Source organism: Capra hircus, chromosome 8 (assembly GCF_001704415.2).
Source record: "Capra hircus breed San Clemente chromosome 8, ASM170441v1, whole genome shotgun sequence".
In the NCBI taxonomy this organism is placed as follows: domain Eukaryota; kingdom Metazoa; phylum Chordata; class Mammalia; order Artiodactyla; family Bovidae; genus Capra; species Capra hircus.
In genome coordinates, this window is record NC_030815.1 from 69,310,500 (window position 1) to 69,337,151 (window position 26,652).

The 26,652-nt window shown below is 41.3% G+C and overlaps 2 protein-coding genes across 4 annotated transcripts in view; both read left to right on the forward strand.

Annotated features, from left to right (window-relative positions):
* PIWIL2 (piwi like RNA-mediated gene silencing 2) overlaps nt 1-14,312 on the forward strand; it is a 63,455-nt gene extending 49,143 nt beyond the window's left edge. Inside the window, exons 20-22 of the mRNA XM_018052836.1 lie at nt 12,351-12,604; nt 13,037-13,144; nt 13,948-14,312. Coding sequence (XP_017908325.1) covers nt 12,351-12,604; nt 13,037-13,144; nt 13,948-14,104 — 519 coding nt within the window. The 3' untranslated portion in view covers nt 14,105-14,312. The remainder of the gene's footprint in view (nt 1-12,350; nt 12,605-13,036; nt 13,145-13,947) is intronic.
* Nucleotides 24,737-26,652, forward strand: part of SLC39A14 (solute carrier family 39 member 14) — a 50,924-nt gene continuing 49,008 nt past the window's right edge. Inside the window, exons 1-2 of one of the 3 annotated variants that reach the window (XM_018052295.1) lie at nt 24,738-24,895; nt 25,823-25,871. The gene's annotated coding sequence lies outside the window, so the exon portion shown is untranslated. Of the gene's footprint in view, nt 24,896-25,822; nt 25,872-26,652 lie in introns of all 3 variants that reach the window. The other 2 variants (XM_018052296.1, XM_018052294.1) reach the window with 2 other exon arrangements.

The window sequence follows — 26,652 nt, forward strand, 5'->3', positions numbered from 1 at the left end:
ACGTAATTTAGTGAATATACTAAAATCTCTGAATTATACTCTTTGAAATGGTGATTTTTTGTGGTTTATATCTCATTTTTTTTTAAAGGAGAAAGTAAGACATTCTGAGATAAAAGCCGGGGGGGTTTGTCACTAGCAAAGGGAGTCCTTCATGTAGAAATGAAATGACATAGACAGTAACTTGTATCCACATGAAGAAATAAACAGCCCCGGAAAAGGTAACTATATAGATAAAACAGAGCAAAAATATATATTTGTTTGTAACTTTTCTTCTAGTTTGTGTTTTAAGAGACAAAGGCAAAAAGCAATAATTATAAATCTAATTGGATGTGTATACAGTATATAAATATATAATTTGTATGACAAAGTTACAAAGGGGAGCGGAGGGAATAGAGCCATATAGAAGCAAAGTTTTTGAACAATATTAAAGTTAATTTTGTATTAATTGACCAAATGAGATTGTTATAATATGTTAATTGTAATCCCCAGGTGAAACACTAAGAAAATAACTCAAAAATATAAGAAAAAGAATGACGAGGGAGTTAAAATGGTAACTAGAAAATGCCTGTTTAATACAAATTAAGGCAGTAAAGGAAAAATAGAGGGACACAAAAGATATAAGGCATGTGGAAAACAAATAGTAAAATGGCAGATGTAAATTTTACTCTGTCAGTAATTGCACTAAATGTAAATAGACTAAATCTAAGGTATAAATTAGTAACTTAGATTAAGTGAAAATATGAAGATGTACTTTCTACATGAGACATAGTCTAGTTTCAAAGACACAGTATGTTGAAAGTAAAAGAAGAAAATAAACCATGCAAATAATAACCAAAAGAGAGCTGGAGTAGCAATACTAATAGGCTAAATAGACTTTAAGACAGCAGTTGTGACTGGAGACAAGAAAAGACATTTGTAATAGCAAAAGGGTCTGTCCATGAGAAGATCATAAAGCATAAACTCATGTGAAACTAGCAATATAGATCCAAAAATATATGAAACAAAAACAAATATAAATGAAAGGAGAAATAGACAATTCAGTAATAGATGGAGATTTCAAAATTCCATTTTCAGTAATGGATAGAACAAGTAGAAATACGATCAACAAGGAAACAGAGTATTTGAACAATTCTGTGATCTAACTCAACAGACATCTACAGAGCACCCAACAACAGAACTTCCATTCTTCTCAAATGTACGTGACACATCCTCCATGATAGAATGTATGTAAAACAAGACTCAGTACATTTAAAAAGACTAAAACTCTGCAAAATATGGTCTGAAACCACAATAGCACAAAATTAGAAGTTAATACAAGGGATATTTGGGAAAGTCACAACTATATGGAAATTAAACAATACTCTTAAGTAACCAAGAGGTCAAAGAAGAAATCAAAGGGGTAATTAGGAAACAATTTGAGATAAATGAAAATAAAACATATCAAAACTTGTGGATGTATGTAAAGCAGTACTTAGAAGAAAATTTATAGCTGTAAATGAGTGAGTGAGTGAGGGAAGTCTTTCAGTCGTGTCCGACTCTATGCTGCCCCATGGACTGTAGCCTACCAGGATCCTCCATCCATGGGATTTTCCAGGCAAGAGTACTGGAGTGGGTTGCCATTTCCTTCTCCAGGGGGTCTTCCCAACCCAGGGATCGAACATCTCCTGCACTGTAGGTAGATGCTTTACCATCTGAGCCACCTATATTAAATAACAAAAATCTGCAAACAACCCAAGTTCCATCTTAAAAACTAGAAAAAGAAGAGCAAACTAAGCTCAAAGCAAGAAGGGAAAAATTGATAGAGGTTATAGCATAGATAAGTGAACTGGAACACTAAGAAACAACAGAGGAAATCAGTGCGACCAAAAATTGATTATTTGAAAAGATCAACAAAATTGATAAGCCTTTAGCTAGCACCCATGAAAAAGAGAAGAATCAGATACTAAGATCAGGAATGAAAGACTGACCTTGCAGAAATAAAAAGGATTTTAGGAAATGAACAACTATATGCCCAGAAATTAGATTACCTAAGTGAGATGGACAAACTCCAAAAAAAGGCACAAACCATCAAAACTTTTTAGTTATACCAAACATTAAAAGAATATTCTTTCACGAACTCTTCCAGAAAATAGGAAAGGAGGGAACATTTTCCAGTTTGTACCATAAGGCCAGAATTACCCTGATACTAAAGCTAAACTGGTTCCAAATTGGGAAAGGAGTATGTCAAGGCTGTATATTGTCACCCTGCTTGTTTAACTTACATGCAGAGGACATCATGCAAAATGCTGGGCTGGATGAAGCACAAGCTGGAATCAAGATTGCAGGGAGAATAACCTCAGATATGCAGATAATACCACCCTTATGGCAGAAAGCAAAGAGGAACTAAAGAGCCTCTTGATGAAAGTGAAAGAGGAGAGTGAAAAAGCTGGCTTAAAACTCAACATTCAAAAAACTAAGATCATGGCATCCAGTCCCATCACTTCATGGCAAATACCTGGGGAAACAATGGAAACAATGTTTATTTTCTTGGGCTCCCAAATCACTGCACATGGTGACTGCAGCCATGAGATTAAAAGATGCTTGCTCCTTGGAAGAAAAGCTATGACAAACCTAGACAGCATATTAGCAGAGATGTTACCTTGCCAACAAAAATCCATTTAGTCAAAGCTATGGTTTTTCTAGTAGTCATGTATGGATGTGAGAGTTGGGACTATAAAGAAGGTTGAGTGCTGAAGAATTGATGCTTTTGAACTGTTCTGTTGGAGAAGACTCTTCAGAGTCCCTTGGACTGCAAGGAGATCCAACCAGTCAATCCTAAAGGAAATCAGTCCTGAATATTCATTGGAAGGACTGATGCTGAAGCTGAAGCTCCAATTCTTTGGCAACCTGATGTGAAGAACTGACTCACTGGAAAAGACCCTGATGCTGGGAAAAATTGAAGGCGGGAGGAGAAAGGGACGACAGAGGATGAGATGGTTGGATGGCATCACCGACTCAATGGACATGAGTTTTTGAGCAAGCTCCAGGAGTTGGTAATGGACACGGAAGCCTGGCATGCTGCAGTCTGTGGGGTCACAAAAGAGTCAGACACAACTGAGCGACTGAACTGAACTGAAAGCTAGACAAAAATATCATAAGAAAATTGCAGAAGATTTCTAGACTGGAAATGAAGTTAAAGTATGCCTTTTAAAATATTTTGTTTGTTTGTTTGTTTGTACCAGGTCTTAGTTGCAGGTGGGATCTTTAGTTGTGGCTTGCAAACTCTTAGTTATGGTATGTGGAATCTGGTTCCCTGACCAAGGATCGAATCTGGGCCCCCTGCATTGGGAGCATGGAGTCTTAGCACTGGGCCACCAGGGAAGTCCCAAGTTAACTCTCTGTATCTATTTGACATTGTCTTACATACAAAAAAATCATAAAGAATACATGTATACACACTATTGTAGCTAATAAAAGTTCAGCAGGGTGAAAGATACAAGATTAACATGCTGTAATCAACTCTTTCCCTAAGCCACTATTGTATTCCTACAGAAAGAGGAAAGTTTGGTCACAGAGTTATAGAAGGCCATATAAACAAGCAGAGACACATACGCAGAAGAAGGCACTGCAAAGGTAGAAATGAGATTAGAGTGATGTATATACAATCCAAGAAGCACTAAGGATTGTCAGAAACCACCAGAAGCTAAAGCAGGTCAAGGAAGTATTCTTTCCTAGGGCTTTTGGAGGATGCATGTTGCACTGCTGATAACTTCAATTCTGGACTTCTGCCCTCTAGAAATATGAGAGAGTACATTTCTGTTGTTCCAAGCAACTCAGTTTGTGGTTGTTAAAGCAACCCTTGAAAAGAGTACAACAACCTAGTGGGTTATAGTCCAATTATACAAGGTTGGTTCAGCATTTGAAAATTTGTATACAGTCCATCAGTAGGCTCAAGAAGAAAAATCCTATCACACAAATAGATGCAGAAAAAGCATTTGACAAAAATCAGCTCCCATTCATGATTTAAAAAATAAAAAAGCCTCCCAACAGACTAGCACTATAGGAGGAACTTCATAAACTTGATAAAGAACACCTACAAAAATCCTGCAGCTAACCTTGTACCTAATTCTGAGAAACTACATACTTCCCCCTAAGATCAAGAACAAAGTGTTTCTTCTCTCACCATTCCTATTCAGCATCATGCTGGGAGTCCTAGCTAATGCAAAAAGACAAAAAGGAGTAAAACTTATACAGTTGAAAAGGAGGGGAAAAACTTTACAGATAGCATGTCTACATAGACATCTCAAGAAGTCAACAACAAAAGAGAACTGTGCTGGAATTATAACGTTGCAGAATACAAAGTAAATATACAAAATTAAATTGCTAAAAAAAACCCACGAAATCAATTCCTTTTCTATATACCAGCAATGAACAATTGGAATTTGAAATTGAAAGCTATACAGTTTGTATTAGCACCAAAAAAAAAAAGAAATATACAGATATAAATCTAACAAAGTTTGTGTAAGATCTACATGAAGAAAAGTCTTAAAACTCTCATGAGAAATATCAAAGAATCTAAAAAAAGGGAGAGCTATCCCATGTTCATTGATAGAAAGACTCAATATTGTCAAGATGTCAGTTCTTCCCAATTTGATCCATAGATTCAGTGTAGCACTAAACAGAATCCCAGCAAAGTTTAAATGGAAAGGCAAAAGACACAGGGTAGCCAACACAGTATTGAAGAAAAACAAAATCAGGGGACTTAGGCTACTGTAAATCTACAGTAGTATAGATGGTGTGTGCTGACAAAAGATGACAAGGTAACAGCCCAGAAATAGACTGGTACAAATACATTCCAGTGACCTTTGATAAAAGAACAGGGGCACTTCAGTGGGAAAAGGAGACTCTTTTCAATAAATGGTACTGGAATAGCTGCCCATCCACATGCAAAAAAAAACCAAAATACAGTGACAAAAAAACCCACAAACTATATCCAGACCATATACCTTTCACAAAAGTAACTCAAAATGTCACAAATTTAGTGTTAAAATACTAAACTGTAAAAGGTATAAAAGGTATAGAAATTCTTGGTCACCTTGGGTTTGGTGATGACCTTTTGATTCCAAAGCACTACCTATTACCACGTGGACATTTCACTGTCCATGAAAGAAAGAACTGATGAACAGAACTTAATTAAAATTTTTTAAAACATCTGTGAAAGACACTAAGAGAATGGAAAAAAGCTACATATTCAGAGGAAATACTTGCAGAACACATATCTGATAAAGTCCTGTTACTTAAAAAACAGAATTATTAAAAACTCAGAAGTAAAAAGATGGGCAGAAGACTTGAACAGACTTCTCATCAAAGAACATATACAGATGGCAAATAAGTATATGCAGAGATACTCAATAATATTAGGGAATGGCAAATTTAAACAAGATACCACTGCACATCTTTCAGAATAGCCAAAATCCAAAAACTGACACCACCAAATGCTGGTGAGGATGTAGAGCAATCTCTCAACATTGCCTGAGGAAGTGTGGAATGGTCCAGCCATTTTGGAAGACAATTCAGCAGTTTCTTATAAACTAAACATTCTCTTACCATACCATCCAGCAGTCTTACCCCTTAGTAATTACCCAGAGGAGTTGAAAGCATATGTTTACACACAGACACAAAAAAATACACAATTTTTATAGCAGCTTTATTTATAATTGTTAAAACTTGGAAGCAACCAAGATATCCTTCAGTAGGTGACAGTTAAATACACGACATATTAAATATTCAAATAAATATTTGAATTTAATTATTTAAACAAATATTTGAATTTAAATACACAGATATTGAATATTCAAATAAATATTTGAATTTAAATACACAGTTAAATGACAGTTAAATACACGAGACAGTTAAATATTCAGCAGTAAACAAATGAACTATTGAATCATGGGAAGATCTGGAGGAATCTTAAATGCGTAATAGTGAAAGAAGCATATCTAAAAAGGCTGCATACTGTATGATTCCAACTATAGGACAGTCTGGAAAAGACACGAAACTATGGACACAGTAAAGACAGTGATTGCCAGAGGTTTGGGAGGGTGAAGATAGGATAAATAGGGAGCACAGGGGATTTTTAGGACTGTGAAAATATTGTATAGGATACTACAAATGACATGTGACAGATGTAGACAAATGGCATGTATTTTGCAAAGCCTATAGAATGTACGAGAATAAATTCTAATATAAACTGTGTGCTGTGCTCACTCACTCAGTCATGTCTAACTCTTTGTGGCCCCATGAACTGTAGCCTGCCAGGCTCCTCTGTTCATGGGATTTTCCAGGTGAAAATACTGGGCTGGATTGCCATTTCCTACTCCAGGAATCTTCTCAACCCAGGGATTGAACCCAGGTCTCTTCATCTCCTCCATTGGCAAGCAAATTCTTTACCACTGGGCCACCTGTTGACTTTAGTTGATAATAATGTATCAGTATTCATCAGTTGTAACAAATGTCCTATCTTAATGTAATATGGTAACAATGGGGGAAACTGTGTGTGATTGGTGGGGAAGGTGTATATGGGAACTCTGAACTACGGCCTCTTGTTTCTTTGTAAACTTAATACTGGTCTGAAAAACAAAGTCTCTCAAAACATGCACAACCATGGGATGCTACCACACAGATACTAAAGTGAAAGTTAAAGTTGCTCAGTTGTGTCTTGACTCTTTGTGACCCCATGAACTGTAGCCTGCCAGGTTCCTCTGTCCATGGAATTCTCCAGGCCAGAATACTGGAGTGGGTTGCCATTCCCTTCTCCAGGGGATCTGCCCAACCCAGGGATCAAGCCCAGGTCACCCACATTGCAGGCAGATTCTTTACCATCTAAGCCACTGGGGAGCCCACACGCACACTAAGATGGCTAAAATAAAAGAGTGTTGTTGAATATGTGGAGAAATAGGAACCCTCATGCATTGCTGGTGGGATTGCCAAACAGTCAAGCTACTTTGAAAAATAGTTTGGCATTTCTTCAGAATGTTAAGCATAGTTACAGGAGACCCAGCAGTTCTACTCCTGGATGTAAACCAAAAGAATTGAAAGCATATGTCCACACAAAAACATGTATATGATGATCATAGCAGTATTATTCATAATAGCCAAAAGTGAAAATACTCCATATGATTGATGAATGGACAAACAATATGATGGAATACTATTTGGCAGCATAAAGGAATGAAGTATTGATACATGGTACAACATGGGTGAACTATGAAGATATGTTCAGTGAAACTATTTAGTCACAGAGACCACCTATTGATTATGTTTGTCCAGGACAGTCTAATCCAAAGAAACAAAAAGTAGGTTAGTGTGTTCCAGGAGTTGGGGTTGAGGGGTCATGGAAAATAACTGCTAGTGGGTATGAGATTACCTTTTTGGGGTGATGAATATATTCTAAAATTGATGATGGTTGCAAGATTCTATAAATTTAAAACTTTTGATTCTTGTACCTTAAAAGGGTGTCTTTTACGATGTCGCATGTTATATCTCACTAAAGCTGTGAATTAGAAAAAACACTACTCCCAAACATCCATCTAGCTTACGTACGTGTGTGGAATCAACAAATTAACACATGCTGCCGAGGGAAAAACAGGTTCGAAAGGTTGGCTTATTTCCCTGGGGCCCCACCCTTCCTCTGATGTGCCTTCACATAGATGTTTTTATATTTTGTCCAGCTTTTCCAATTATCCTCAGCTGTAGGATATCCCAGAATTCCTGGTCTATGAGTGAGGCCTTGCTGGCAAGCTTCATTTCATCTATGGTTTTATTTAAAAATCTGTATTTAGATTTATTTTTCTAGTCCAGCAGTTCTCAGATTTTCTGGTCTAAGGAAACCTTAAATATTACTGAGTTTTTTGTTTGTATAAGTGTATATCTATCAGTGATTATCATATTAGATTTTAAAACAGAGCATTTTATATTTTTAAATTTTACTTTCAAATACTAATAAGCTCAATACATGTGAATAACAAAAACCACATTTTAAAGATCATAATCACAAAAAGATAAATACCCTATGATTGCACATATATGAGATACTCAAGAGTAGTCAAAGATAACTACTTTAAAAATGTTTGGTAATGTTTGTTTTTCATTTCAGTGAATGGCTGTAATGTTTGGGTTAGTAAAAGGCAAGGGAATATCCTGCATTTAATTTATTGTGGTGTCACACATCATTTACTTTCTGGAAAATTCTGGTGAATATTTGTGAGAGAATTGGAGTGAAAATGCCAAGTAATGTAGTGGTATTGTGAGAACAGTTTTGACTTTGTGGACTCCCTAAAATGACTAAGGGACTCCTGGATGGGAAAGGATTGGAGCCCAGAGCACAGGGAACCACTGCTGTGGCCCATAGCATTCGTCAGAGCTCCGGGACCACATCTCCCACTGCCTGCGAGGCTCCTCTAGTACTGGGATGTCTCATGGGCCACTGAAGCCTGACATGTGAGTCTGAGTACCAGGGTCGCTTTCCATTCACGTGTGAAAATCAAAGCCAAGCTGTTCTTGACACTTGCCTTAGCTTTTAGCGCTCATGATTAGTAATCACCTGATGTTGAGTTTATCTGTTATTTGGCCTGAGGTTGGAGAAAATTAAACTCAGCTGTAGTTGATACAGCCCCTGTTGCTTCTGATGTGACCCTGGCTGTGGCTGTGACTACCAGCCTGGTCTGACTGGTGTCTGACTCTGAAGACAGAAGGGCCACGGTGTTACTTTTGGAATCAAAAGTTGCAGGCAGCCAGCTTTACGATGTGTGAGTGTATAGGTTCTTTCTGCTTCTCAGTTCTACCTTCACTTCCCTTGTCTTAGCAGAATTGGGAGGATCTTAGGGTGGAGTTCTCTTGAGCCAGTGATTATTTGGGAACTCTTCCAGAATTTAGCCTACCCTTACTGAACCTACTGTTGCCAATATCTTGCTGGCCTCTTCTTCCTCCTTTTTTTCCCCCATTTTGTTTTTTTTAATGTCTGTACTGGGTCTTTGTTGCCACGTGGACTTTTTTTTCCTCTAGTTGTAGTGAACAGGCTTCTCACTGAAGTGGCTTCTCGTTGCAGAGCATGGGCTATAAGCACCCAGGCTTCAATCATTATGGTGCATGGGCTTAGTTGCTCTGCTGCATGTGGGATTGTCCCAGACCACGGATGAAACCCATGTCTCCTGCATTGGCAGGAGGATTCTTTACCACTGAGCCACCAGGGAAGCCCCCACTGTTTTTTAATTAAGTAAAATACATATAAAACTTAACATTCTATCCTTTTTAAGTATAACTTTTTAATGGTAGGAAATTGATAATGTTGTGCAGTCGTCTTCATCATCCATCTCCGTAGCTCTTTTTATGTTGTAAAACTGAAACTCTCTTCATTAAACAGTTGTTTCCCATGCTCTCCACCCCCTCACCCCTGGCCACCACCATTGTACATTCTGTCTCTGATTTTGATGACTCTTGAGTATCTCACATCCATGGAATGATACTCATTTGTCTTTTTGCAACTGGTTTGTTTCACTTAGCATAGTGTCTTCAGAGTTCAGCCATGTTGTAGTACATTGCAGAATTTCCTCCCTTTTAAGAGCTGAATAATATTCTGTTGGATGTCTGTGCAACATTTTGCTTACCCATTCTTGTGTTGATGGACACTTGGGTTACTTACATCATCATATAGGTCAGTCTCCAGTTGTTTACTTGCCCCTTATCTAGTCACAGTCTAGAACTTTGCTCAAGCTCTACCTGGAATCCTTTTTCCCTTCTTTGCTGACTGAAGTGTCTGCTGATTATTTCACTGAGGTTCACATATTCCTCCAGGGAACAAACGTCTTACACTTCTCTGTTCTCATAGCATTTTATTTATACCTTTGTTATATTATTTATAATGTCTTGAGAGCATTTACTTTTATGTGTGTGTCTCCCCAGTTTTAAGTTCCACTAATATTTGGAAGGTATCAAGATAATTTTTGGGTTTCCCTCGTGGCTCAGATGGTAAATAATCTGCTTGCAGTGGCAAGAGACGGGGATTTGATCACTGGGCCGGGAAGATCCCTTGGAGAAGGGAATGGCTACCCACTCCAGTATTCTTGCCTGGAGAATTCCATGGATGCCTGGCCAGCTACGGTCCATGGCGTCACAAGAAGTCGGACATGACTGAGCGACTAATACTTGCACATCCTTTCAAGATAATTTTTATGAGACTAGCACAGTGGCTCATATCTAGTGGGCATTAAATGTTTGTTCAGTGAATGAATGCAATCACACATAAAAGAACATCTCAAAGTTTCAGCAGATACTTATTATCTCCTTGACCCTCACCATTGTATTTAGTGCTAGAGACACCAGGCCAACAAGCACAGTCCTCCTTTCAAGATATCCTTGAATTTATTGTTTCATGTATTTACCATAGTACTGAAGTGATTTGATAATGTATGTTTACTATTAATGTTTCAGTATTGTGACTTGTCTCATATTTTGACCCTCCTAGATCATATGAAATGAAGAGGATGGGCTAGATGACCTAGAAAAGTTAACATTGTTGACTGTTAACTATATTATAAGATTTTCATGCTCCTTGGTAACAGGAGTCATGTACTTCACTCTTACTGGAATCTTATGTAGGACCAAGTATAGTGACTCACCCTCAGTGGTTGGTTGCCGTGCCGGGCTAAGTCGCTTCAGTCTTGTCTTACTCTGTGAGACCCTATGGACTGTAGCCTGCCAGGCTCTTCTGTCCATGGGGTTCTCCAAGCAAGAATACTGGAGTGGATTGCCAGGGTTAGCAAATTTTAAAGAAAGACGTAATATCAGTGAATACTTCAGTTGAATTTGATTCTGATTTATACTCCATTGATCTTGTTAGATTCCTTCCCTGTGCTTCAGAATATCTGTATTTCCTTGATCTAGTCTGTCTTCAACTTTTGTATTCATGATACACACACTTTATCTCTCAACCCTAAGAAGAAGAAGGTGAGGTGATCATCATTTTTCAAGTGGGGAACAGTCTTCAACAGCATAGCTGAGGAGCAGCGCATGCAGACTCAGTCCCAGGTCTGCTGACCCCAGATCCAGTCTCATACTTCTCTGTTTCCTCACCTGTGAACTCAGGGTTTCTTTCAGATCTCAGTGCCTGTGTTACCTAGCCTTTAACACAGCGTATCAAGACTCTTTGGGAAGTCACAGAAATGTGCTCACTTTAGCAAAATGGAGATTAGTTGGTAAGATCATGAAGAGCCTCAGGGAACTGGTGAGAAGGTTGAGCGTCAAACTGGGAAATGGACTGGAGTTCTAGAAGCAGGGACCTGAAAAAGCACCATCAAACTCCAGGTGTTTCTGGTTCTCTGCCCAAGAGTCAGAGTGAGGGAAAAGCATTCTGCTGGCATAGCTGGAATCATCTCCTGTCTTTTCATTAGCGCAGTGATTCTCAACTGGGCACAGTTTTGTCCTACCATTGGGAAACCTGGAGACATTTTGGGTTATAACTGGGGGAGAGAGCTACTGGCATCTAGTGGGTAGAGGCCAGGAATGCTGTGGAATGTGTTCTGGTGTCAGCCCCCAGTAACAGAATTCACTGGTCCCACACATCAATAGTGTTGAGGCTGAGAAGGCCTGGATTAGGGGGAGGCAATTAAAATTAAATTAAAATCCCACCAGACTATCCTACTGGAGGCAGAAGAACACTAAAATGCTCTTACCAAAAAAAAAAAAGGGGGTGGAATAGATACTAAACAGAGAAAAACAAGATAAAAAAGCACTTCAACTAGGGCAATAATTCCAAGGTTGTAAAGAATCAGATATGACTGAGCGATTAAGCACACACACACACACACACACACACAGAATAATTATTTAGTAAAGGATCCTTGTATTAGCAACTTTGGATGTGGCTGATACACAAAAATATCAGGTTGGTGGATCTGTGGCATGTGCAGTTATATGTTAGAATCTCTTCAACAGTTCACCTTGTTCTTTGCGTAGACAGTAATTTAGTGTTATATCCAAGTAGAAGGAGGATTGATTCAAGCCTGTAATTTTCCTTCTTTTTAACTTTGTTCACACCATTTCAGTATAAGCCTTGTGTATATGACTCAGAGCTTGCTTATTTGGTTCCATATTTTATAACACCTTGGCTGTGCCAGACCTGTTTTGCTACCCTAAGGAAATCTAGAAATGACTAGAAGCTGCCTTTCCTTGCCCTTCCAATACGGTGGCTTCAGGCCCAGCTGTCAGAGGGACCTACTGCCATGTCTCCAGGTTGTTCGCTGAGTGAGCCACCCTCTGTGGGGGATCATTAGCCCTAGGGCCACGCGGTTCACCTCAGCAAGGTGTCGTTTCAGGTGAACCACTGCCTCCCAGATAAGATTGTGGTGTACCGTGATGGAGTGTCTGATGGCCAACTAAAGACAGTTGCCAGCTATGAAATTCCTCAGCTACAGAAGTGTTTTGAAGCTTTTGAGAATTATCATCCCAAGATGGTGGTGTTTGTAGTGCAGAAGAAAATCAGCACCAACCTGTACCTGGCTGCCACTGAGAACTTTGCGACTCCCTCCCCTGGGACTGTGGTAGATCATACGATAACAAGCTGTGAGTGGTAAGTGGGCGAAACTCTAGTATTTCAACAAGAATAGGTTGGGGAAGTTCTCCGTTCCCTGGGTATTGGAATGGCGAGGTAGCCTAGAGAGATTTGGAATGGAATCCTCAAGAGATTTTCCTGGTAAAAAATAAAATTTTAAAAGCTATTTAGAAAACACACAAACCACCAGTGAAGCTTTTACCTCTTAAGTATAAAATATTGAACATGCATTCTTTTCCTATGAATATGCATGCTTAATCTTCTGCACACAGATGTGGTCGTTTCTACCACCACTTTTAAATAGCCTGTTGAGTCAGGAGACCTGAATTCTCATCCTCATTTGGTCCTTGTGATGTCCTTGATCCAGTCATTTGACCTCTCTGAGCCTTGAATGAAGGAGCATCTCTAGTTCTATAACTATACCATTAGTTTGTACTTTTTCCTTACTAGGGTGGACTTCTACCTTCTTGCCCATCATGTGCGGCAGGGTTGTGGCATTCCAACCCATTATGTTTGTGTTCTCAACACTGCAAACCTGAGCCCTGATCATATGCAGAGGTGAGCTGACCAGTAACTTACTCCTAACTTGTGAATAATTCTGGCCACTGAGCTAAGTCTAAGACCTGGAGTTTAAAAACCTCTGAATTCAGCAAATTGGATTTGGCTTAATTCAACAAATCACTGGTTTTGGCTTAATAATTTTGATTCTCTCAGAAAGCATTTTTTTCTGAAAGCATTTTGAATTTATCTTTTGGAGTTGGATTTACTAAGACTCATTTTCTCTTATATAATCAGAAAAGACAAATACTGCCCTCCCGCTTACCCCTTGAGTTTCTTTATATCTTTGATGATAATGATATATCTTTTTGAGGAGTAATTGATAATCGTTGTTGTATGCTAAAATGACCTGAAGACCTTTCAAAAAATTACTAACAACCAGGCTTCACCTCGAAGCATTTTGAAGCATTTGTATTTTTAAAAACTGCTCCCAGTGATTATGACACACAGCCAAGTTTGAGCCCCATTGCTCTTGAGCTCAGAGTAAATAAATACTTTGCTGGGGTACTTCTCTTTCTGCAGCCTTTTCTTGAGACAAGAGAAAAAAAAATGTTCTTATTGTTTTCCTTATTTTGCTATAAAAACTGGAGCATCTAAATTGGGAATTTCCCCATGTCCTCTTGACTTAAAAATAGTGGAAATAATTTCACTTAAAAATAATAATTCCAAAAAGTTGCATCATATATTCCTCAGTCCCCCAGTTTGCTCATAAATATGCTGTGTCATGCACCCAGAAGGACATAATCATGCTTTGCACTGAAGATGGAGAGTGATAAGGCTCATGTTTTCTTCTTGGCCTACAGGTTGACTTTCAAACTGTGCCACATGTACTGGAATTGGCCTGGTACCATTAGAGTTCCAGCTCCTTGCAAGTATGCCCACAAGCTAGCCTTCCTGTCAGGACAGATCTTGCACCACGAACCAGCCATCCAGCTGTGCGAGAACCTGTTCTTCCTGTGACTGGACAGTCAGGACACGGGCTGGTCAGAGCAGGCAGACTTCTGAACTCAGCTGTGAACTCATCTGTGCAGGGTCAACAGCAACCGGAAAGGGGTTTGTGTTGGTGTTTGGTCTTTCACCAACCCAGTAGAATATCTTTCTTTTCATTTTCTTTTCTAAGTCTGTTAACACTGAGAATCAGGTTCCATCATAAATTTCAGCTGGAAATTGTCTTGTTGCCTTTGTAGAGCAAATGGGGCTAGTCTGCTGCAATGTAGATGGGGTGGGTGAAGATGGGTGACCTTTCAGGAGTCTCCAAAGCCGACAGAGCCGTAGAAACCTGGAGAAGCAGCAATTACCCTTATTAACTCTGCTTACTAAGCAGTTCCCATTTCTGGTGCCAGAGCCAATAGTGAATGAAGTCTTTGCAAAGTTCTTAAAGTAGAGAGCTAACTTATTTGGGCAACTGGGAAAGGTAAGAAGACAAAGTTTCTTAGGATTTGGCTGTTCCCTGGCAAATGTGAAAGACATGTCACGAAACCAGTTGGTGGGTACTTTTCAGGCTCTTGCTGACCTAATCATCTCTAGGGATTGAGTTGATGACACATGACTTGAACTAGCTTTGGAAGGGGTGTTTAGTTATTTCTTGCCTCCAGAGAGGACAAACACAGTTTTATCTGTATATTTCAGTTGTTTTATAGTGTGCAGTATTGGTTTCTTCCTACCTTCCTCCCCCGACCTCCACCACACACACGCATACCAAGATACCTTTGGTACTTGTCCTTGTTACTGACCTTTAGTAAGTTTCAGTTTTTTAAAACTAAAAATCAGAACATGTGAAATTCAATAGCTTTGAAAGTTCATGACAGGCCATGAGCTTTTCTTGACCCTTTCTCTGCAGTGTATCACTTCCTTTTCTCTTGATATGTTTGCAAATTGAACCACTCACTTCCCTTGCTCAATACTCTCTTCCCGGCCATTAGCTCATTTTGTTAGGAATTTCTCTGAGTCTGCATTAAGATTTCCAGAAGTTGGCTTTGGGAAACATGACTCTCCTTCCAAAGTCCAGACATTTCAGTTTAGAAAGTTGTCACTATGCCTGCGAGTTTCAGTGTTTTTTGTGTATGTGTGTTTATTTTTCCCTTGTTTAAAAATCTTCCAGTCCCTTCAGGGCTAATTCAGTCTTACCTTGTTTTATCTAGATTTTTAAAAGCCAGTTTTATTTAACATTTTGGAATTTGTATTTATTTGTGTATGTATTTTATTTATTAATTTATTTTTTGGTGTGATGGCAGGGAGGGATGACGCAGAAATCCTCATTTTATATGACAGTGTGTGAGAAGAGAAACTTTAGCTTAGAACTCCTTAGATGAAGAAAACCAACCTAGCATTGTGTTGGCTGCAGCATGAGGCAGAGGCTGAACAGCCCTGGGGATCAGTGGTCTCATGTGCGCTTCTGGTTCCACGCGGAGTGAGGGACAGCGAAGGGCTGAGACCTGGGGTTTAAATACTGCAGAATCAGGCACATTGGATCACTGGTTTTGATCAAACAGTTCTCCAATTCTCTTTGGAAGCATTTTGAATTTCTCTTTTGAAGTTAGGTATCCTAATTCACATTTCTTCACTTTCTCCTCCGGTTTTCTTTCCTTGTTTTTTTTTCAGTCTTAATGTGAAATGACTGGGTCGTGGGGTGGAAAATAAAAAGAAATTTGTATAAGTGTGTAGTTGTGTTTGTAATAATGTTGACATATGGTAGTGATATAGTTCTTTTTCTTCGTAAACCTGTAGCACTTGTTAGAATTATTAATTTGTTAGTGGACATGCTAGGGGCAGCTGCAGTATTGGTACTCGGGTAATTTCACTGAGATCTGGCAGTAAGATTTCTTTAAGAAGATACTAATAGTCTGTCTTCTGGGCACGTGTTGTGTATAGGGGTGTGTGTGTGTTTTGTCTTGTTTTCAAAACTCTCTTCCCATCCGAGAATTTCTGTTAGCCTGAGTGAAAGCCAACTCCTAAGGGTGGCCCTTCCCTCTCGCCTTTTCCTAATGCTTGTCCTTCTTTACTTGTACTTCGTGATGTGTCTGTAACCTTTTTAAGTACCTTCCCAAAGAACCCTGACTGCTTGCTTCACCACTACATCCTTTTCTGTTTATTTAGAAACTCTGTCTTCAGTGATTCAGTGCTTCTTGAACTCATCCTTAAAAGGATATAACTTAGCCCCCTTTTACTTGAGCAGCATTTTATTGAGTGGTGTGAAAAGGGAAGTAATTTTATAAATGACTAGCTCTTCATATTGAAAATGTTATAACTTGTGCCTGAAATTTCTCAGTGATTTGAGATAATTGGAGAAAGACCCTACTTTCTCTTTTTTTTTCCTAAGCCTAGCTTTTTCTGAGTGTCTTACCTTTCCCTGTCTAGACTTATTTTCTCTCTTTTAAAAAAATGAGGAAATTGAAGAGAATGAGAAAAAAAGCCACAGACTGGAAGAAAAATTTTACGAAAGACACATCTGAGGGGCTCCCTGGCAGCCCAGTGGCTAAGACTGCTCTTCCACTGTAGGAGCTCAAGTTGAAGCCCTGGTCAGGGAAGTTCTGCATGCTGTGAGGCGTGTCAAAGGGGAAAAAAAAAGGTGTATCTGATAAAGGACTGTTATCCAAAATATACAAAGAACTCTTAAAATTCAACAGTAAGAACAACCTGATTAAAAATTGGGCAAAAAGACCTGAAGAGAGATTTCACCAACTAAGATATACAGTTGGCAAATAAGCATATGAAAATATGCCCAACATCATATGTCATTAGAGAATTACAAATTAAAATGAGATACCACTGCACACCTCTTATTAATAGAATGGTCCAGAGTCAAAACACTGACCACTTCAAATGCTGGTGAGGATGTGGAACAGGAATTCAATCATTCATCACTGCCCGAGGGAATGCGAAATAGCACAGCTAGTTTAAAAGACAATTTGGTAGTTTCTTACAAATCAAAACATACCCTTATCATATGATCAAGCAGTCACACTGTTTGGTATTTGCCCAAAAGAGTTTATAATTTACATCAACACAGAAGCCTGCATTGGATGTTGATAACAGCTTTATTCCTTCATAATTGCCAAAACTTGTAAGCAACCAAGATGTCCATCAGTAGGTAAATGGATAAACAAACACTGGTATAAGAAGACAATGGAATATTAGTCAGTGCTAAAAAGAAATGAGCTATCAAAGCCATGAAAAGACCTGGAGGATACTTAGATGCATATTACTAAGTGAAAGAAGTCAATCTGAAAGTATTACATACTGTATGATTTCAACCATATAACATTCTGGAAAAGGCAAAAACTATAGAGACAGTAAAAGGATCAGGGTTTGGGCAGAAGGAGGGATGAATGGGCAGAGGAGTTTTAGGGCAAGGAAACTATTCTGTAGGATACTGTAATGGGGGATCCATGTCATTATGTATTTGTCCAAACCCATAGAATGTGAAACACTGATATTCTTTGAACCTTGAGTGGTTATGACAAGAAGTTGATGTAGGTTCACTAACTGTAATTAACACAAGCACCATTCTTGTGGGGGATGCTGATAATGGGGGAGGCTGTGTGTATATGGGAAACATCTAACCTTTGCAAATTGTGCAGTGAACCTAAAAATGTGTTCTAAAAAATAACTTTTTTTTAAAAGAAAGAGTTAGGGTGGGAGTTCCCTAGTGGTCTAGAGATTAGGATTCAGTGCTTTCACTCTCCTGTTGTTGGTATTGAGTCACTAAGTCATGTCTTAACTGTTTTGCAAGCCCATGTACTGTAGCCTGCCAGACTCCTCTGTCTGTGGGATTCTCCAGGCAAGAATACAGGAGTGGGTTGCCATGCCCTCCTCCAGGGGATCTTCCCGACCTAGGGATTGGACCTGTGTTTCCTGCATTGCAGGCAGATTCTTAACTGCTGAGCCACCAGGGATGCCCTTCACTGTGCTGACTGGGCTTCAATCCCTGGGTCCCTGGTCAGGGAACTGAGATCTCACAAGCTGCGCCACATGGCCAAAAGAAAGAATGAGTAAGGGAGACTTCTGGAAACTTTAGAGACTTGGCAATATGGTAGACTGAGCTGCCCATACTGAGAAATGTTTAGAAAACAAAAAATTTTTTTACATTAATTATCTGGATTTGGGGGAAATGAAACAAGGGAAGAGATGACGATGGGGGAAGGAGTAAGGAAGGAAAATAATTGAGGCTGAAGAAAGGGAAGCCAGAATGGTTATGTTGTTGTTCAGTTGCCAAGTCATTTCCTACTGTCTTCAACCACATGAAAAGCACACCGGACTTCCCTGTCCTTCACTGTCTCCTGGAATTTGCTCAGACTCATGTCCACTGAGTCGATGATGCCAACCATTTCATTCTGTGTCATGCCCTTCTCCTCCTGTCCTCTATCTTTCCCAGCATCAGGGTCTTTTCTAATGAGTCAGCTCTTTGCATCAGGTGGCCAAAGTTTTGGAGCTTCAGCTTCAGCATCAGTCTTTCCAATGTATATTAAGGGTTGATTTCCTTTAGGATTGACTGGTTTGATCTCCTTGATGTCCAAGGGACTCTGAAGAGTCTTCTCTAGCACCACAGTTCAAAAGCATCAATTCTTTGGTGCTTAGCCTTCTTTATGGTCCTCCTCTTACATCTGTACATGACTATTGGAAAAAGCACAGCTTTGACTATACGGACCTTTGTGGTTATAGTTGATGCCAACATAGCTCCCAGGGTTATGGACAAAATGCAGGGATGGGAGCACTGAGGTTTTTCATTTCAGATAAGGGTAGAAGATGCAGCCTTAGACCCTACAAGGCACAGGATTGCTGGAGTGAATTCTTCTGGATGAAGACAGCTGGAGCCTGGAAGGGGAGTAGAAAGTCCATGCTGACCATCCAAGAGCAGTAGGAAGAAACTAAAGACAAAAGACATTCATGAGAAATCCCCAAGCCTGGACCACAGACAGGCATGTGCAGCCTGAATTAGTAGTATTAACATGTGGAAGGACCACATGGTGACAAATTATCACGAAGATTAGCCTAGACTGTTGAGAGCCTGTAGCCCTGCAGAAACAAATGGTCAGTCACCTGGACTGCATTGGAAGGACTGATGCTGAAGCTAACACTCCAGTCCTTTGGCCACCTGATGAGAACAGGTGGCTCATTGGAAAAGACCCTGATGCTGGGAAGGATTGAAGGCAAAAGGAAAAGAGGACAGCAGAGGATCAGATTATTGGATGGCATCACTGACTCAGTGGATATGAATTTCAGCAAACTCCAGGAGATAGTGAAGGACAGGGAATCGTGGTGTGTTGCAGGTTCCCATGGAGTCACAAAGAGTCTAACATGACTTAGCAACTAAACAACAAATGGAAGAGAAGACATAGGAGAGAATGAGAAGGTATAATAGGACTTGCTGCAGGTTAAAATAGAATAAGTCACACAATATTGAAGATACAGAATTTTCCAGAATTAGAGACAAATACGAATCTTCCACCAGAAGAAATTAATTGAGAATAAAGAAAAGCACAGCCATTCCTAGATGTACTGTAGTGTATTGTAGTTCTGTAATGAACTACAGAACTCCAAAGACAGAATCTTAATCTTAAAAACAACCGGAGAGATTGCTTATGAAGAAAGTTAGATTGACAGCAGACTTATTATCAACCACAACAGATGCTTAAGACAAAAGGAATAGTAATTTTAAGATTCAGTGTCAACTTGGAACTCTGTTCCCAGCTAAACATTCATTCAAAGGTGAGGACCAAACTAACATTTTCTAATAAGGTTCAGTACCTAGTAATCATGTATGGATGTGAGAATTGGACCAAAAGAAGGCTGAGTGCCAAAGAACAGATTCTGTTTGAACTGTGGTGTTGGAAAGACTCTCTAGAGCCCCTTGGATTTCAAGGAGATCAAACCAGTCAATCCTAAAGGAAATCAACCCTGAACATTCATTGAAAGGACTGATGCTAAAACTGAAGCTCCATACTTTGGCCACTTGATAGGAAGAGACAACTCGTTGGAAAAGCTCCTGATGCTGGGAAAGATAGAAAGCAGGAAGAGAAGGGGAGGACAGAGGACGAGATGGTTGGATGGCATCACTGACTCAATGGACATGAGTTTGAGCAAATTCTGGGAGATAGTGAAGGACAGGGAAGGTCTGGCATGCTACAGTCCATGGGGTCACAGAGTTGAACATGACTGAGTGACTGAACGACAGCAACAGTAAGGACCAGAGCAGAAGTGAATGAGACAGAGTATAGAAAAGCAATATCAGTTCAGTTCAGTCATTCAGTTGTGCCCAACTCTTTGTGACCTCATGAACTGCAGCATGCCAGGCTTCCCTGTCCATCACCAACTCCCAAAGTCTACTCAGACTCTCGTCCATTGAGTTGGTGATGCCATCCAACCATCTTATCCTGTCGTCCCCTTCTCCTCCCGCCTTCAGTCTTTTCCAGTATCAGGGGCTTTTCCAATGAGTCAGCTCTTCGCATCAGGTGCCCAAAAAGTTTCAGCTTCAACATCAGACCTTCCAATGAATATTGACTGATTTCCTTTAGGATGGACTGGTTGGATCTCCTTGCAATCCAAGGGACTCTCAAGAGTCTTCTCCAACACCACAGTTCAAAAGCATCAATTCTTCGGCCACTCAGCCTTCTTTATGGTCCAACTCTCATCCATACATGACTACCGGAAAAACCATAGCCTTGACTAGATGGACCTTTGTTGGCAAAGTAATGTCTCTGCTTTTTAATATGCCATCGAAATTGGTCATAGCTTTCCTTCCAAGAAAAACAATATAGAAAATCAATAAAACCAAAAGTTGATTCTTTAGAAAGATTAACAGAATTAGCAAATCTTTAGCTAAATTGTCAAAAAAAAAAAAAGACTCAAACTACTAAAATCAAGAATAAAAAAGAGGACCACTGACCTTACAGAAATGGATTATAAAGGAATACTCAGTTCAGTCGCTCAAACAAATGCCAGCAAATTAGTTATCTTAGATGAAAAGGATAAATTCCTATAGGTAACTTGCTCCCGAACCAAGTGCTATTTTTCCCAGTTGTCTGTCCGCTGAAACTATCGAATGGTAACAGAAATGATTGATAAGGCTTCTAAGGATGTTCTCTTTTGGCTGACAAGAGTGTAGGGTGCTAGTCCTCTGGCATGATTTTGGGTAAACTAGAACCTGCACATTCCTTCCGATCCTCTTGAATTTGTTAAGACATGCCAAAACATAGAGAACTCGTTTTTTCCCCTTAGAAACCTGGCCATTGGCTTTTCTCTTCGGTCTATAGTTCGGGGTTGGGAAGGGGATCTTTGCCCCACCCTACTGATCACGTTGTCTATCTTGTCAATATGCCACAGAACCAGCTTTGGTTTCTTGAGTATATTCTCTGGGCCAGGCTCTTGTTTCCCTAGCTTCTTTCCCAAGGCCATTCTACTCACTTCAGCTTCGAGAAATCTGCCTGTATATCCTTTGAAAAGGCAGGCAGCTGTGATACCTTGTCAAAAGGGAAATAGCAGTCTTGCTAATGTCAGATTTTTATGCTTAGTTCCTTAAATATTCCCCAATGTCAAACTTTTAGTGAGCTGGCCTATTCATTCATTCAGCTAATATTTACTGAGCATCTGTTCTGTGCAAGATGTTAGGAGATGCAGGTATATACAGAAATCTTTGGTAATCAAGACATTAAGTTTCAATATGGAGGTTAGAGATGGAAATGAAATAATTTTTAAGAGGAAAAGCAAGTATCATTAAGTTCAGTTGCTCGGTCATGTCTGACTCTTTTCGACCCCATGGACTACAGCACACCAGACTTCCCTGTCCATCACCAACTCCTGGAGTTTGCTCAAACTCACGTCCATCAAGTCTGTGAGGCCATCCAGCCATCTCATCCTCTGTTGTCGCCTTCTCCTGCCTTCTATCTTTCCCAGCATCAAGGTCTTTTCCATTGAGTCAGTTCTTCACATCAGGTGGCCAGGGTACTGGAGCTTCAGCTTCAGCATCTGGCCTTCAATGAATATTCAGGGTTGATTTCCTTTAGGATGGACTGGTTGGATCTCCATGCAGTCTAAGAGGTTCTAAAGAGTTTTCTCCAACACCGCAGTTCAAAAGCATCAATTCTTCGGCACTCAGCTTTCTTTATAGTCCAACTCACATCCATACATGACTACTGGAAAGACCATAGCTTTGACTAGATGGACCTTTGGTTGGTAAATGTCTCTGATTTTTAGTATGCTGTCTAGGTTGGTCATAGCTTTCCTTCCAAGGAGCAAGTATCATAAACCATATAAAATGTTTTAATTCTGTGAATTACAGTCCAATGAACTCAATTTACTGGGTTTGTTAACCACTTTTTAAAAAGTTGAAATAGCCTATAAAAATATCAGTACATTGCATATGCTAAGGCAATGTTTAAAGATTTTTGTTTGCTGTGTTATTTGTGACAGATGCAGTGCAAAATATTTTTTTTATAGTGGGTTATAGTAAAAAAAAAAATTTGAAAGGGTGGATCAAATAGGCTTCAGGAGAATCAAGCTTTCTGAATGGAGGTGGTGGCTTTGAAGAATTAGAATTTTAACAAGTGGAAATGGGGGAATGAGTGGAAAAAGGAGCATATTTTGAAGAAAGGGAGAATTGAGGCTCCACATCTGGCACTAGGCAGGAAAGACTGAGTGATGAAGGGAGGACTTGGGGTATACCTAAAGAATTTTGTAGGTGGGTGGATATGTAGAGCTAAGACCTTTTGATTTTTAGCTGTGTTAATAATTAATTAAACTCCCTAATGGATTACTGATAGCTTATCAGCTCTGGTGGACTTTGGCAGCTCTGCTCCTTGCTGGTTGCAAACAAGTGAGAATGCAAACAAGTGATAGGCCCTGTGGTAGGGTGTCAGTGCCCTCCCTCCCCTCCCATCTCTGTGTCAGGTACCCTTCCCCCCAGCCTGTACTATTGACATGTTGCCTGGAAGAGCCATGGGGATTGCTTTGAGACCTCAGTTTCAGGAACAGTGTAACACCTCTTTGCAATTTGTATTTATGTGTTAGAAGCATGCTTGTTTTACTTAATCACTGGGTGAGTTTCACATTCCTCTTCCAGAACTTCAAGAAAAGGAAGGCGTGATAGAGACTGGGCCATTTCTGACAGCCCACTGGAGATAGGGTTGAGAGTCCCAAATGGATGACATCATGTCTGAAAAATACTTGAGTTTAACCAGGGAAGATAAACATAAAGGATTATTACTGAGATGAAGGGGCTCTGAAGGAGACTCTGCAGGGATACTATTACCTTGCAATCCTTGGAAAATGAGAGGAGTATCACCCCACCCATTATCTCCACTAGAGGACTATAATTGGAGGGTAAGGATAATTAAACTTCAGAAAAACCCCACAGCCCAGCTTGTCTCTTCACATGGCATAAACATTGGGGCCTGCTCTGGCTTTGGTTCAGTGCTTTCTCTCTTTTTCCCTCTCTACCCTCCTCCTAAGGAGGAACAGGCTGCCACCAAGGCCTGGATTCTTCCTGGCATCCATTGCAGGGATTGAATCCTTTTCCTTTCATCATAAGCATTGCTGTCCTGGGCCTCCTTCTCCCCAGGAGTTGAAGAGTGGGATGCAGTTTCCCTTCTCTGTGCAAATTCAGAGACACTTGGTGTCTACCGAGCGCCAGTCACTGAGCTGGAACAAGGCCTTGGGTACTAACAGGCTGCAGTTCTGCTTTGAAGGCCTTTCCTTTGGGTTCCCTAGACACAGGTGGCAGCTGGCCTAGCTGCAGAGGAAATAATCATGACGTCCAGCAGACTAGAACAATGGGAGTTTAATGGGTGGCTTATTTTTCCAAGAAATTTGCATTTCCGAGGCTAGATATCCATCTCAATAGAACTGCTTCACATCAGAAAAGAGTCCTAGGACACTCCTCACACAAAAATTAACATTCCTCCCAGCCTCCGTTAAGCAATATGGTTTCTTAGAGAGTCTGATCATTTTGGTAGAGTGGTGAGACATCTTATTCGAAAAAGTGAGTATGATATGGCATATTTGGAACCTGAACAGGAATTTTTTTGTTCTTTTGTTTGGTGGCAAAATGCAGAAGAAACATTATTACCTATGGGTGCGTCCCGCCCCACCACCCCCCCCCCAGGAGTATTTCGGAATCGAATTGGGGAGGAAAAAGCAGCTTTTTATATTAATCAGATGTGTTAAGATACACACACACACATCAGGTGGGTGGCAGTGTTACTCCGAGAGGATGGAGACCAGGTTATGAGAGCTTCCCACAGAAGGAGGGAAAGGTCTCGATGGGAGCTTTCCCGAGGAAACCTCAGTGAAAGATGAATGGAATTTGCAGTAGGGTTAGAAGATGAAGCCGATAGAGCTAGGAGGTGAACTAGGATCTCGGCGAGCTAGGGGCTCGAGCTCAGGCCCCAAGGCGCGGAAAGACGCTGGCTTGCCCCGCAAGCCTGGGCAAGCCAAGCTCCTGTCGGGTCTAGCGGGTGGCTGGCAGGCAGCACTCAAATCGCCCTGCCACCGGCCGGAGCCCACGTGGCAAGCCCTGGGGACAGTGGGGTGGGGCGGGGCGAGGGCGGGGGCGGGCCCGGCCGTGACGCGCAGGGTATATAGCGGGGCATGCGCGCCGCGCCGAGGAAGGACGCCGGCAGGGGGCTGAGGGCGCGCGGGCTCCCTGCGCGGGCACGTCGACCTAGCTGCGCTACCGCTACCACTGCTGCTGCGGGTCGCCCGGGGGACCTGGCTTGTGAGGGTGCGCGGGGCCAGGTGACGTCGGCCCAGCTTCAGGTGAGGGGGGAAGGACATGCGGGAGGGGCAGCTCCGTGCCCCGGGGATGGGGCATTGCGCGGAGGAGCAGTGCGCCTCCGGGACTCGGGGTCACCGAGTGGGGGTGGGGGCACGGCTGCTCCAAGAACCCGAGCCCAGCCACGGTTTCGGAAGTCGCTCGGGCGAGCCCGGACGCTACATGGAGGCGACACCTGGCCGCGGTGCCACGACGAGGGTTCCTCAGTGGCAAGGGAGGGGAAGGTGCAGCTACGGCCCCTGGGACTGGAGAGCGCGGGATCTGGGCTCAAGAGAGGATGTCGGTATACGCACTAAAATGCTGAGAGGTGTCCTGGAGCCCATGGACTCGAGCACGGAGAAAAGCAGAGAGTAGACGAGCAAATCTGGTGGGCAGCTCTCAGGATGGCTCTGATGGGACAGTAGTATCTAGACTTGGCTTTCCAGGAGCTGAGTGCCCACTTCACCTGGGCCAGACCACCTCGCAGCTGAAGACAAAAGCCCGGTGCTTCCCAGCTGGCCCTGAGCAAGAGCTGAATAGCAAAGGAGGGACTAACTAAACTCTGACCTGGCTCATCCTGTGGGCATGGGTTTTTAGCTATTTTGGTTCCTACCGACCGGGTTAGGTGGTCTGGCGCAGGCTGCCCTCTCTTGGTGGGTTAGAGCAATGGGACAAAATACCATCCAAACAGTTATACCGTGTGATCCGGAGGTCCAGTTGAGTCACATTTTCCTCTGCTCTGGGTTGTCTTCCGTTTGGAGGATCTAGAGTCGGCTAGGGTCTGGGTATCCTGAGCATGTGAGCATGATTTGGTGAGGGGCTGACTTCTTTCCTGGGAACCTAAGATAGGGTGGGGGTAGGAGTAGCTTTGACCTGACCCTTCTTCTGGAGCCTGCCTGGGCTGGGATTTGCCTGGAGTCATTCTTTTCTAGGAACCCCAGGCTGCTTAGGTCTCCTGCTTGTGAAGTGGTTGGTAACCTGGTGAGTACTGGCCTAGCTACCTGGCTTCTGTCCACCTCTGCTCCTAACTTGCCCCATGTCTTGTGAATGGAGTCAGTGCTAAGGGCAGATTAGATCTGTGGTCTCTTATCCACAGCATCTACAATGAATCCTTAACTCTTAAAACAAGAGCCATAAAAACGGAGAGAAACTTGATGAAGCAAGAGAAAGAATGTCGAGAATTATAACTTTAGTAGGTGAAATTTTAAAAACTACACAATCCATTTCCTGTTGGATGCTCAGAGGTGAGTTTTTCATAAACTGTGATAGCCACTATATAGTGGTACGCTTCCTGGCTTGCAGGTATGACTAGAGAGCACCAAACAGAATGATTGGCCCTGTCATTGAGGCAAGAACACTGCATTGAGGTACCAGAGCCCTGTGACTCTCAGTATTTCATCACTTCAGTTTGTAAATACGCAGTTCCTGATCTGTGCTTGGCTCTGCACTTGGCCACTGGAGAGTACAAAGAGGGTATGGGATCTGGCTCCTGGCTCCACTTGTTGGAAGGAGAAAGAACATCCATCCTTACATGAAGAATAAGGTAGCAACATAATAGAGGTCACATTGTTGTGTTTGGTCAAGTTCAGAGAAGACAGCACTCTACTAGAGATGGTACAAGGTGGCAGAAGAATTATCAGCTTTTGAGCCACATGCATGTGCTTGCTTAGTTGTGTCTGACTCTTTGTGATCCCATGGACTATAGCCCAGGAGTCTCCTCTGTCCATGGGATTTTATAGGCAAGAATATTTAAGTGAGTTGC